The sequence below is a fragment of the Plectropomus leopardus genome, chromosome 1, assembly GCF_008729295.1.
Source record: "Plectropomus leopardus isolate mb chromosome 1, YSFRI_Pleo_2.0, whole genome shotgun sequence".
NCBI lineage: Eukaryota > Metazoa > Chordata > Actinopteri > Perciformes > Serranidae > Plectropomus > Plectropomus leopardus.
This window is the reverse complement of record NC_056463.1, coordinates 20,147,607-20,159,617: the sequence shown is the minus strand read 5'-3', so window position 1 is coordinate 20,159,617 and position 12,011 is coordinate 20,147,607. Positions and strand designations below refer to the sequence as shown.

General features: G+C 41.2%; 1 protein-coding gene across 1 annotated transcript in view; it reads left to right on the top strand.

Annotated features, from left to right (window-relative positions):
* phlpp2 (PH domain and leucine rich repeat protein phosphatase 2) overlaps positions 1–8,749 on the top strand; it is a 51,921-nt gene extending 43,172 nt beyond the window's left edge. Inside the window, exons 13-20 of the mRNA XM_042488110.1 lie at positions 48–203; positions 3,057–3,257; positions 3,357–3,519; positions 3,632–3,762; positions 3,994–4,107; positions 4,746–4,940; positions 5,089–5,320; positions 6,619–8,749. Of these exons, the coding sequence (XP_042344044.1) occupies positions 48–203; positions 3,057–3,257; positions 3,357–3,519; positions 3,632–3,762; positions 3,994–4,107; positions 4,746–4,940; positions 5,089–5,320; positions 6,619–7,911 (2,485 nt within the window). The 3' untranslated portion in view covers positions 7,912–8,749. The remainder of the gene's footprint in view (positions 1–47; positions 204–3,056; positions 3,258–3,356; positions 3,520–3,631; positions 3,763–3,993; positions 4,108–4,745; positions 4,941–5,088; positions 5,321–6,618) is intronic.
* The last annotated feature ends 3,262 nt before the right edge of the window (positions 8,750–12,011 follow it).

Genomic DNA, 12,011 nt, shown 5'->3' with positions numbered 1-12,011 from the left:
TCCTTGTCCTAATCTGGCTCTCTAATGTCTCTTCTGGCCTCCGACAGACTGCTCAACAGCTTGAGTTTGAGAAAGCTGCTGGCGGGGAACAATCGTTTGCAGAGAGTGCCTGACCTACTTGACCACATCCCTCTGGAAGCCCTGGACCTCCAGCACAACAAGCTTGCCGAGCTCCCCGAGAGTCTGTTTTACAAGGCCTTAAAGTGAGTCTCTTCTCTACGGATCTTTATGTTTCCTTTTTCATTCTGTCCTCGAGACTGACTCATGTCTTAAAGCAGCTGGTTACTCTGCTTTGAAGCGCTAACCTGCAGTGTGTTCCCTGTTTGGTCGCAGTTGACAGTTATCACAGCTCATCGTTTTGGGGATGAATTCTCGGTTGTATGTAGGGATTGTGGTAAAGATCAGAAGAGCATTCCAAAACGTAACTGGAGCTTAATTTGCCCTCCTATTTCCTGTGTGGTAAATCTCTTAACACCCATTAGCAGTTCAAATGGCCTAATGTACTTTACAGTCTCTAATGCAGAGACATAATGGCAGCGGCTGCTGTGTGCATGATGGGTTTCCTGATATGCTGTCTGAGAGCTCAGGATTGATGGAAATGATATATGGCTATAGAAACTAGGTTAATAATAAAGTGACACTCAGGGTTTCCATGGTCATGGAAAACCTGGAAAAGTATTGTGATTTCACAATCACATTTTCCAGACCTGGAAAAGTCATGGAATTAGTAAAAATTATTGTACGTTTTGGAAAAGTCATGGAATTTTGTTGTGTGTAATGAATTTTTTTGTGGATAACCTTCCACAAAATGAAACATAACAGCAAATTTCATTTCTGTAGCTGTCGCCGCACCTTAGTTCTAAAGTGCATCAATGTGTGACAGTGTTTCTTTTACCTTCACGTACATTTCTTATTTTTTCTACCCACGTTCCATCTCTATCTGTCCTTATGCATGTGAGCTAACCGAAATTATGCCTGAAGAGAGTTTGACTCAGATGTGCAGGGCTAGTGCGAAAAGGAAAAAAAAGATATTATTGGTCCTTGAAAAGTCATGGAACATTTATTCATGAAAATGTGTGGGAACCCTGGACACTTTTCACATATTTCTGGACACACATAATTCCAAAAAGCCTCCAGGCCAGTGAAGTGTCAACCGTCTTGTAATGGGTGTGGGTTGCAGAGATATCATTGCACTTTAATAATGTTGGACTCTGTTTTCAACAGCGTGACCAGGTTTACTCCCTCGTGTATCACAAGGACAGGTTTTAATACTGTTCAGTATGTCATACGCATAGACAGTGACTTACAACATCAATTGCGTAAGAACCAGTGGAGCTCAAATGACACTTCCTCCTCTTGGTGCAGGTTCAACAGCATATAGATCAATGTTCCACTTGCAGAGATGAATTACAACAGTCTTTGTTTAAAAGTATCCTCTTCAGTACAATGAAAATAAGAATGGAAATGAGAAGAGAAAAATCAACCTTTAACCCGCAGCTCAACAATCTACATTTATCCTTCCATTTACATTACAGCATGTCCTATATTCTGTACATAATAGCTGGCTTGCACTTTGATACTACACCAATACTGTGGGTGCAACTATTGTTAGAATAGTTTAATACTAGTTATGCTGCTACAAACACCTTTACTGAATTTCATCGTCATTGGAAATTATTTTGTTTACTGATTGGTGAATTTGAGGTAATTTGTAAGCTTTCCAATAAATATTAAAATTAACCCCCACTGCCTGCTCTTAGTCATCGTCCCAAAGTACTTTTAACAAAATAAAAGCACAAATACAAAATAATCAACTATTTATGTGCATAACTTTACAAACCTTATCTAAAAGCTGGAGTGTTGGACTTTTCTATTTAAATGAGTGCCTGTTGCATTCAAGTCCTTGCCAAAAGACTTCACATGGTGCTGATTAAGCATGTGGCCACCAGAAAAAGGTCTCTATATTTTGCAGCATACTGGCGTTGTGGTGTCTGTGGCGACTTTCCTGCACTTGGAACACGGGAAGTGATGCTTTTTACACCAGCCAGAGCTTAAGGGAGCATAGCGTTAGCATTAGCAGGAGGCGGCGAGCCCATAGCGACAGAGGAGCAGCTTGGAGTGAGCGTCTGAGGAGGCGTCTAGGAAAAGTTTCTGGAGTGGCCCCAGATAGAAATAGAAACTCCATGTTCTAAGGAAGTATTAAAGTCAAAATAAGGAGCTCACCGGCAGGCATACCACCATAAATGCATTGACGGTGGTGGTGTAATAACTCTTACTGCCAGAGGGGGGAGACAAAACTTTTGCACCACAGCTTTAGATCAAATTATATGTACGATTTCTTTATAATTCACTTTGTTGCAGTGAAACTAATATTGTTATCAATTATTTTTTCCTCAGTAGAGATATCAATACCACAGAAAAGATGGGAAGAAATGCACTGATCAAAAAAAGTGACTGTAATAATCTGGACCGTCCATTTGCTCACATTTAATTTCTGCCCTAAAATGTTTTCTGTTTGTACAAAGTTACATTTGATAACATTATTTGTTGTGCTTTTTAACTCTTTGAAACCTGAGCAAATTGGTTTGATTTATTTAAAAAAATGAAGAGAAGGCAACAAGCAACTTAACAATACACAGCCCAAAAATTACAAAAAATAAAAAAATAAAAAGAAAAGGGAATACATCACAAAGAAATTACCTAAAAATAAGCAGGAAAAAAAACAAACAAGGGAATGACCTTTAAAAAATTGCTTAAAATGGAAAAATGGAAGTTTTCTTCTTTCTTATATTTTTTCTGCAACACAATTTTAGATATGAAATTATTATGATTTTTTGGATAATTTTCTACTAATCCTCCCCCTTTTTTAAAATTCATTTTTAGGTAATTTTCTTGTCATCTTTTATTCATTTCTTGCAATTTGTTTTTGAAAGAAATCAAACTTATTTGCTGAAGTTTCAAAGGATCTAAACGCAGTACAAGAAAACTGATGATGATCCAGGTTTCAAAGGGTTAAAAGTGATGTATCTATTGTTTTTGTATGTCATCCCTCCCAGCTTAAAATACTTAAATGTGTCAGCCAATGCCCTGGAAAGTATTCCTCCCAGCAGCCCGTCAGAGGAGAGCCTCAGCACACTGCAGGAGCTCTACCTGACGGGGAACAGCCTAAACGAGAACTGCGGCGCTCTGTTGGTTGGACATCAGAACCTGCGGGTGCTTCACATCGCCTACAACCAGTTGCTTTCCTTTCCAGCCAGGTGTGTTGGGCTTTCATGTAAATTTAGCGTTCAGAATATTTTTTGTTCCACTTGTTTAGATAATTGTATTTTTTCCTTGTCATGTCTGTGTGTCTTTAGTAAGCTTAGTAAACTGGAGCTGCTGGAGGAGCTAAATCTAAGTGGCAACAAGCTGAAGACTATCCCCTCCACTGTGTCCAGCTGTAAGAGATTGCACACCCTGATAGCACACTCCAACCAAATTACTGTCTTCCCAGAGATCCTCAACCTGCCTGAGATCAAGGTCAGACTTGTTCTGGTTTTATGTGCCTGACAAGTGTGTGCGTGTGTGTGTGTATATGTGTTCAATTACGTTCAGCCTTTATCAGCTCACAATGTGTTTTGTACATTTGTAGCTTGTCGATCTAAGCTGTAATGAGCTGACTGAGATCCAGCTGCCCGACTCGCTGCCTGCCACTCTGCAAGAGCTGGACCTGACAGGCAATAGCAGCCTGATGCTGGAACACAAAACCCTCAACCTCTTCAGGTGAGTCATAAAACCCAGACCAGTTTAAAATAGTTACTGCTGAAATTTGTCAAGCATGACAAAAAAAAGCACTTACACTTTGGCTTAAGATTCTGTAGTTTTCTGGTCAAATACTGAAAGGAAATCTCATAAGTAAAACATGTAAGAATATAATATATCTGTTTTAGGAAATGGTTTACATATGTGTAGCTTTTTCCACAATTCCTTCTACTTTATCTTATCTGTTTTTAGTCACATTACAACCCTGAAATTAGATCAGAAATCCACCACAACAGCAGGAGACTCACAGAGTGCCTCCACTCCATGGAACCATGGTTACTCTGAAATGAGCGGTCAAAGGAACAAGTGAGTGCTGATTTGTTTTGTTAGTTTTCATTGATTGTTTGTGAAAATAAAAATTTAGTTTTCTTCAACTGCTGATAGTATTCATCCGAATTGCCATTCAAGTAAATGAAATGAATACATGGGTACTTACTGACTGCATTCAAATGCATAAATATTCAATGTTTTGCACTTTTCCTGAAAAACACAATATTCCTTGTAAGCTGTTTACATGGCTAATAAAAATGAATGTTCCACTAACATTTCTGTTTGGTGTGTTGGATGTACTGTACCAACTGTCTGTTTGGATGTTGCTCTACAAGCATAGAGCAGGTGTCTACCACTGAGTCAATATCTTAAATACTGGCAGGCACCAAACACTGGCATCAGGGCAGTCAGTGCACCTTTTTAAGAGTAGCTGGTGATGCAGAGCCTCATAATTCTATTGGATTTAATATCTGAAACAATGTTAAGTTAGTCAATTTTGAGTGCCCAGTAAGCCTGGCTGCTCCTCCAGCGTCATGGCCACCACAGGGGACCACATAGTCTTTTATCAGATGTGGCCTCTTAACCAAGAGCATGCTGAAGTATGTATGAGGTTTACTCGTGTATGGAAGGCACTGGGTCATCTGTTTGTAATGTGGATCTGTTATTTTGGACAGGTTGTGTGTGTCTGTGCTGGCTGTAGACCAGTTTGGAGACGGTGTGGAAGCATGTTATGGTATCTTTGATGGAGACCGCAATGAGGAAGTGCCTCGGCTGCTGCAGTGCACCATGGGAGATGTGCTGTGCGAGGAACTGCAGCACTCCAATGTTGATAATGTGTATATGTGCAACACTTTCCTCACCTCGCACAGGTAAGACAGAATTTTTTCTAAATTTTAGCTATTATTAATACCTCTTTTTGCACTTGCAAATTAACAGATAATTGCGCCCTTAAAGCAGATTCATAAACCAGTGAAACCAGTGACTTTAGGCAGATTTGTTTATTTTTGTGTTGGACAGGAAACTAGGAATGGCTGGCCAGAAACTGGGTGCATCTGCCTTGCTGTGTTATATTCACCATGAGCCTTCAGATCCAGGAGGGTACTTCAGCCTCACTGTGGCCAATGTCGGTACCTGCCAGGCAGTGTTGTGCCGGGATGGCCGACCTGTTCCTCTCTCAAAAGTTTACAGTTTGGAGAACTGCACTGAGGAGATGGAGAGAGTTAAATTAAGTAAAGCCATTATAACTGAGGTAACACATAGCATATATGTATGTTTGATTCCTGTTTCAGATAGAGATGTAAATCCCCACTTAATCATGATATGATACTATATCAATTCTTTGGAGAACTATACGATATTTGCCGATATCATTTGCCGAAGTCTACTTTGCTACAATTTCGATTCAAGTTGATTAAGAAGGCTGTGACTGATGCAAAAGGACATTATGTGCCCATTTAACACAATCTGTCACAGAAGAAGCTGCAGTCCCTTTCTTTTTTGCTTTTGGCCATAAATGATAAAAACATTTCATTAATAATCATAAATAACTGTAAGCGGTAAAGTGCAGCTAAGTTTACTTTATATTGACTTCATTTACACACATCAAACAGCACATGGAATAAGTTACCTTTCATGGCTTTCTGCCAGAAAGACCTTTCTATAAGAAAAGTTTTCATTTGAATCCAAATTTTGATCTTTTTCCTAAAACTTTCCTAAAGCTATCTGACTGAAAGCCGTAAAGGCAGATTTTCTCAACAGCCATCAAACATTGAGTAACAAGATCATTTAACAAAAGTATAAAATTTGGCTCGATAGTAACTGTCAAGGTGCACAAACAAAACAGATGTATTTTGCTAGTGACACAGTAAACACTTAACACTGCATAAATCAGCCTAGCAGCCAGCGGAGTTTAGCTCAACAATTTATATGCATTATTATTTCCGCTTTTTCCCACTCACCGCTGGTTAAAGTCATTGCATCTCCTTGTAGAACAGCACGGTTGAATTTCAGGCTTCATGCATGTTTTTTCAGCCTTACATTGTTGAAACAGAGCAGCTCATGTTGCTTTGCAATAGCAAGAAGCTATTTGAGTGAGATGCTCAGCCAGGCAGGTATGTTGTCGTTAATCCCATAATGTCATTGTTTACATATGACATGTGCTCTGTCTGTTGACCCTTATTTTCTCCAAAGTCCAAAATATTTCCACACCGTTGACTTATTCCCAAGTCAGTAATGTTGTCCTCATCATCTCTTTCTTAGCAGCTTGCCATCTGCCTGCTGCTGTTTGATGGTGAAACTGAATTTTAAAACAAAGGCACATCCTAAAGATGATGCTATAGGCTGATGTTTATACTTTGCATCAATGTAATTGCATCATTAATCACTGAATCGATAAATCGATCCAGATCTCTGGATCATTACATCCCTAGTATTAGAGCCATCATGTCGACCTTTTGATCGAGTTAATATGCAGCTTCATATTCAGGAGTATGTATTTCATAAAGTGACACACTCATTTACAATTCTAATGGCACTTCTGTTTTACAGGATAACAAAGTGAGTGGAGTGACATGCTGCTCTCGCCTGCTGGGCTGCTCTTATCTGTCTCCCTGGGTGCTTCCAAAGCCCTGGGTGCACACTGAGCCTCTCTGTTCCCAGGATGAGTTCTTGATCCTGGGGAATCGAGCGCTGTTTGAACGGGTCTCCTACCAGGAGGCTGTGTGCACCGTACAGGCTGTGCGGGATCCTCGCGCTGCTGCCAAGAAGCTGTGTTCACTCGCTCAGAGTTACGGCTGCAAGGACAACATCGAGGCTGCAGTGGTTTCCCTGCATATTGGAGAGGACAGCTGCACCTGCGAGCCACCTGTCTCCACCACTGAACCACGGGGTCCCCCTCCCACCCTTGTGCCTGTGCCTGTGACCGTAACCCCAGGCCCCAGTGACCCAGCCACCTTTTCATCCAGTAGTGGTGTTGTCTCAGAGTTCAACAGTGAGACGTCAGCGTCAGAGGTGGGCAGCGAGGCGGGGTCCACCGCTTCAGACGAGCACCCGTCCTCGGGCCCCGCATCCCGCCCAGAGAGACGCTGCAGCCTCCACCCTGCTACCACACTGTGTGGGATCATGGTGCCGGGCTCAGTTGGGGCAGGAACACATCCTGGCCTATTCCAGCGGCAGCCGTCCTCTGCTACATTCTCCAGTAACCACTCTGACAACGGCTTGGACAGTGATGATGAAGCTCCGCTTGAGGGTGTAATCTCCAATGGCAGCAAGTTAGAGGTGGAGGTAGACATTCACTGCTGCGCTTTCCAGCTACGCTCAGGGGCCCCTGAGAGCCCCAAAGACTTGGACCTTGAAAAACGAGGCTCTGACTATCCCAATGGCAAAATGCGCAGACAGAACAGCGTGGTGGTTTCTGCCACAAACGGCTGCCTGCTGGCTGTATGTGGGAGAGAGATCGCAGACCTCAAAAAGTCTCCTTCCACATCCAGTTTGTTTGGGAAGAAGCTGTCCAACGGCTCTGTCGTAGCCCCTGAGGACAGTCATAATCTCATCGAGGTGGCCCTGGAGGCTCCTAAGAAGAAATCTGGCTACTTCACTGCCCCAGCACAGCAGGACCCAGAGGACCAGCTCATAGTGCCTCCCAGTCTGGAGCAGGAGGTCAGGGAGCAGTTAAGAGGCCAGAGCCCTCTAGTCTCAGGCCCACCATTACAATCCATACCCCCCTCCTTAAAAGACCCCGTGTGGGATCATCCACACCCTCCTGCTTTTGCCTCCAACCTGGTCCCAACTCCAGGCCCGGCCCCCATCCTACAGCAGGAAGTCTACGATACCGCCCTCTAGAGGAGGGGGCAGCACAGCGCCGTGTGGCTGAAATTCTGTGAATGTGCCATTCCAGGGAGGAAGAGGAGATTTTTGTCATACGTGGGGGATATTCCAATTCAAGTTGCCATTCAGATATTTTGTGAGGACAAGACAAACCTATAGGACCTGGATGGTCACAAAGTGACCATCAATGTGATGTGAAAAAAGGGTTTCTGTGTACGGTTTGCGTATCCAAGAAACATGGGCAGCCAAAATCCCACTTCATAACATGTTGTTGTGAAAAGCACGGCTGGCTATCACAGACCAAAACAAGTCTGACTTGAGATGGGATACCTCATGTGTTTAAACATGTCAGCAACATTTCCCTTTACTTGGACAGCAAGCAATCTAGAGGGTGTGTATTGTGTTCAGTGAGGTCGAATCTCCTCTCCAGAGGCTCAGTGGTCTCTCAGGTCCTGGAGAGAAGCCCTGTAACTGAAACTTGAAAAAGTGCCTACTGCAGACGACTCAGCCTAGAGCTCCCCCACATCCAGGCTGTGTTTGGGGACGTGAGCTTGTTAGTTTAATTCGGAGGAGGGACAGTGTCTCCAAGAGACCAGCACTGGCACCGCTTCTGCTTTCCTCCTCTTTCTGTGGCTTACAAAGGAAATCAGACAGTATAAATGCCTGCAAGGCACATAGGACTAGAAGATGTGAAGACAAAATAACGGCATTTACATCACCAGAAACGCTATGGTTGGATTTTATTTTTAGCATTCCCACACAGTATGTATAGAATCTTCTATATAGGATAAATTAATTCCATACAGTATAGTACACACGCAAAACTAGCAGCCAGCTGACGTGGTGTGCTTGCGCTGCTGACACCAAGATTGAAAAGTATTGCCATTTAGCGCAATACATTTTGAATAGCTGTCAAAAATATCAAAGTCATTCAACTGTACAGAGCGGATGTGTTGTAGAGTTCAAAAATCCTATAAAAGTATAATCTGTGACAGTGCATGATCAAATGATCTCCTTAAAAACTACATAGGAAATTTTCAAAAGTTTAATTTAAATTTAGTCAGTTTTATGGTGACTGGACCCTGGGATGTTTGGATATCATTTTATTATATGTACGAACCAGTCAAGACACAAAAGTAAATTATTAATTTCATGGTGTACTGTCAAGAGATGAAGGATAGATACAGTATTTGTATGTACTGTAGGTAAGAAAATATGTCCACTGGTACTAAGATTGTACATTTTAGTATATCCAAACTTTGGGCGCTGCTACCCTTTTAAATATATAAACATCCATCCATGTTCCTACAGGCAGATTCAGTTATTGACATTTTTTACATCTTAGCAATTTTTTCAGCTTTGCTCTGTAATGCACTGCCCACACATCCACATGACTTACAGGGTGTGTTATTGTGGCCAATTATAAACAGAACCAAAACCCTATTTTCTTGCGCAATTTGGAATGTGCACAAAAAATGCCACAGAGTTTAAACCACAGTGTTACAAGTACACACAGAAATTTGGGGCATAAAAAAGTATGTCTTGCTATAATTGAACATGGTTTTAGGATCTTTAAAGTTAGGATCACAGAGTTGATAAAATAATTATCAGTGCAGCAGCATTACAAGCTACTGCAATAAAAAAAACACACACACACACACACACACACACGCAAACACAATAAGTAATGCATTGCATTTTATTTCTCATTAAAGGAATACTTCACTCCTTAGTTAACCTTTTGTGTTCAATTACTCACCGTGTGTTCTGCTGAATTGATGAGGAAAACTTTGTTCTTGGATGCCTCCACGGTGAACGAAGAATCCAGAAATGGAGAAAATTCTTGATTATTTAATGTCATAGGGGTCCGTATTTAACAACAGCAAAACTATACCAAAACATGTTCACAAACTCTCACTCAACTCTTGCAGTATGATCAGTGTCATTTATCCAGTCATACGCTCAGTCCTTTTTAAACAGACAGCTCTTTCAGACCAGGAAGGGAAAAGAGAGTGAAACGTATCTATGCTTGCTTTAAAGCCAGACTCTATTTAACCTTAACACACATTTTCAACCTCAGTGAACATGGGAGCTGCTGATCTACTGCTGCCTCAGATTGTTTGTGTTGTTATTATTATCTTTTTTTTAAGATGTTTTTTTTTTGTTTTTTTGCCTGTAGTCCGATAGGACAGCTTAAGAGTGAAAGTTGGAGAGAGAGGGGATGACATGGAGCAAAGGGGTGCCTGCTCTATTAACTTAGCTACATGGGGTCCTAGTTTGTCTGTGCTTTGTGTGAAGTTGGTGAATCCCAACTAACACAATAACACTAACTGATCGAGGCAGCGGCAGACCAGCAGCTCCCATCCTCAGCACAGTAACATTCCTGTTCTTGTCAGTGGAGTCTGGCTTTGAGTGAGAGTTTGTAAAGAGATGTTTAAATGTAGTTTTGCTGTTGTTAAATGCGGACCCTTATGACTTTTAAGCATCAACAATTTTCTCAATTTTTTGGAGTGTTTGTTCATCATGGCAAATGAGAAAAACAGCTTTTGTCACAAAATCAACATACCATGTGTTGTGTAATTGATATACAAACGGTCATTTGGGGGATAAAGTATTTCTTTAAGTCATATATAGTGCTATAGAGACAGAGCGCATTTAAGCCCCACCCCCACCGGGAAGAAACAATCCATCGCTCTCCATTGACTTTGTATTGAGTGAAGGTGCCTCTGTGTCTTTTCCGTATGCTAGCAAACAACAGGAAAATACTTAAAAGCTGCTTTGTGATGGGATACACTACCAACAATGTAAAGAAGTATGGAGTATCCGTTTGCCCAATCCTGAACCTCCCCACCTTGTGCCAAAATGGAAAGAAGCTCTCCTGGGGCTGCTGTGCTTATAAGAAGGCCAAAGTTGGGTAATTGCTCATATCAGTGATTATGACATTAGGTGTACATTTTTGGTTGCCACTCCGAGTCGGTAGTGGTGCATTTCTGGCATTCCACAGCTGTTTCATAGCTGGACTTTTCAGTGTTCCCTTTTAGCCTTAAAGTAAACGCTACTCAGTATATTTTTAAAGTGAAGGAGAGGCCCTTTGTTTCTTGCCACTCTTAGGTTCTGTTTGCGACTGAGGTCTTTAGCTCCGGGGTTGTTTATTAAAGCAGCCCCTGTGTCCTTTGCTCCACGGGAATGAGTGAGAAGTCAGTGATGAAGCCTTAAGTGATGTGTGAGTCTGAATCTTTTCTTTGCAACTTTTTGTCTCGCACAGTTAAAGCACTTTGTACATATAATAAAAAATAATGATGTTCAGAGTTTTGAGTTAAATATATGAGATATTGTTCAACATAGTGTGCTGGGATTATTGTGGCTTCCCCCAGTCCAACATATCACGTCTTGTCTAAGAATACATAGCCAACAGGAAGGATGATAAAGTGACATAATGACAATTCATTTTACAACATTCCCTTTTTTTGGTGTGTCTTTAATATTACAAACATTTCTTATTTAATCAAAGTGGGTTTTGTTTGCTTTCTTTACAGAATTATATTTAAAAGTTCAGTGTGTAGGTTTTAGTAAAATATATTGGCAAAAGTGGAATTTAATTAATTATAAATAGTTTTACTTTTTTGTGCAGAATCACTTAAAAAACAATTATTGAGTTTTCATTATCATAGAATGAGCTGTTCATATCAACACAGAGAACAGGTCCTCATCCATGGAGGTTGGTAAACCAAACGCTGGTTCTAGATCTGGCCGGTCGCACTTTTGCATTGGCCAACGCAGTTTGCACCCCTCCACAATGAGAGTGTCGGAAAACAGTTTTTTTAAACAGATCTGCTTTATTCTGTGTTTTTACCAACATAAATCACATGTTCCTTTTGTTTTGGAGAGGAAGAGACCCCTGCGTATAATTAGGCTCCCAGTAAAACTCCTGAACAATTAACACTGAAGGAATTCTAACCAGGAGAAGTTTCAGCTGGTTGCAATTTGCAATCCGCATTGATAGATGTAACTGAATTTCCCTAAATATTTCACACTAATACTTTAAATTTTCAGCACCATACACACCACAATATATGTTCTTCACTTCTCTATCTGCCAACATTACTCTTAATCTA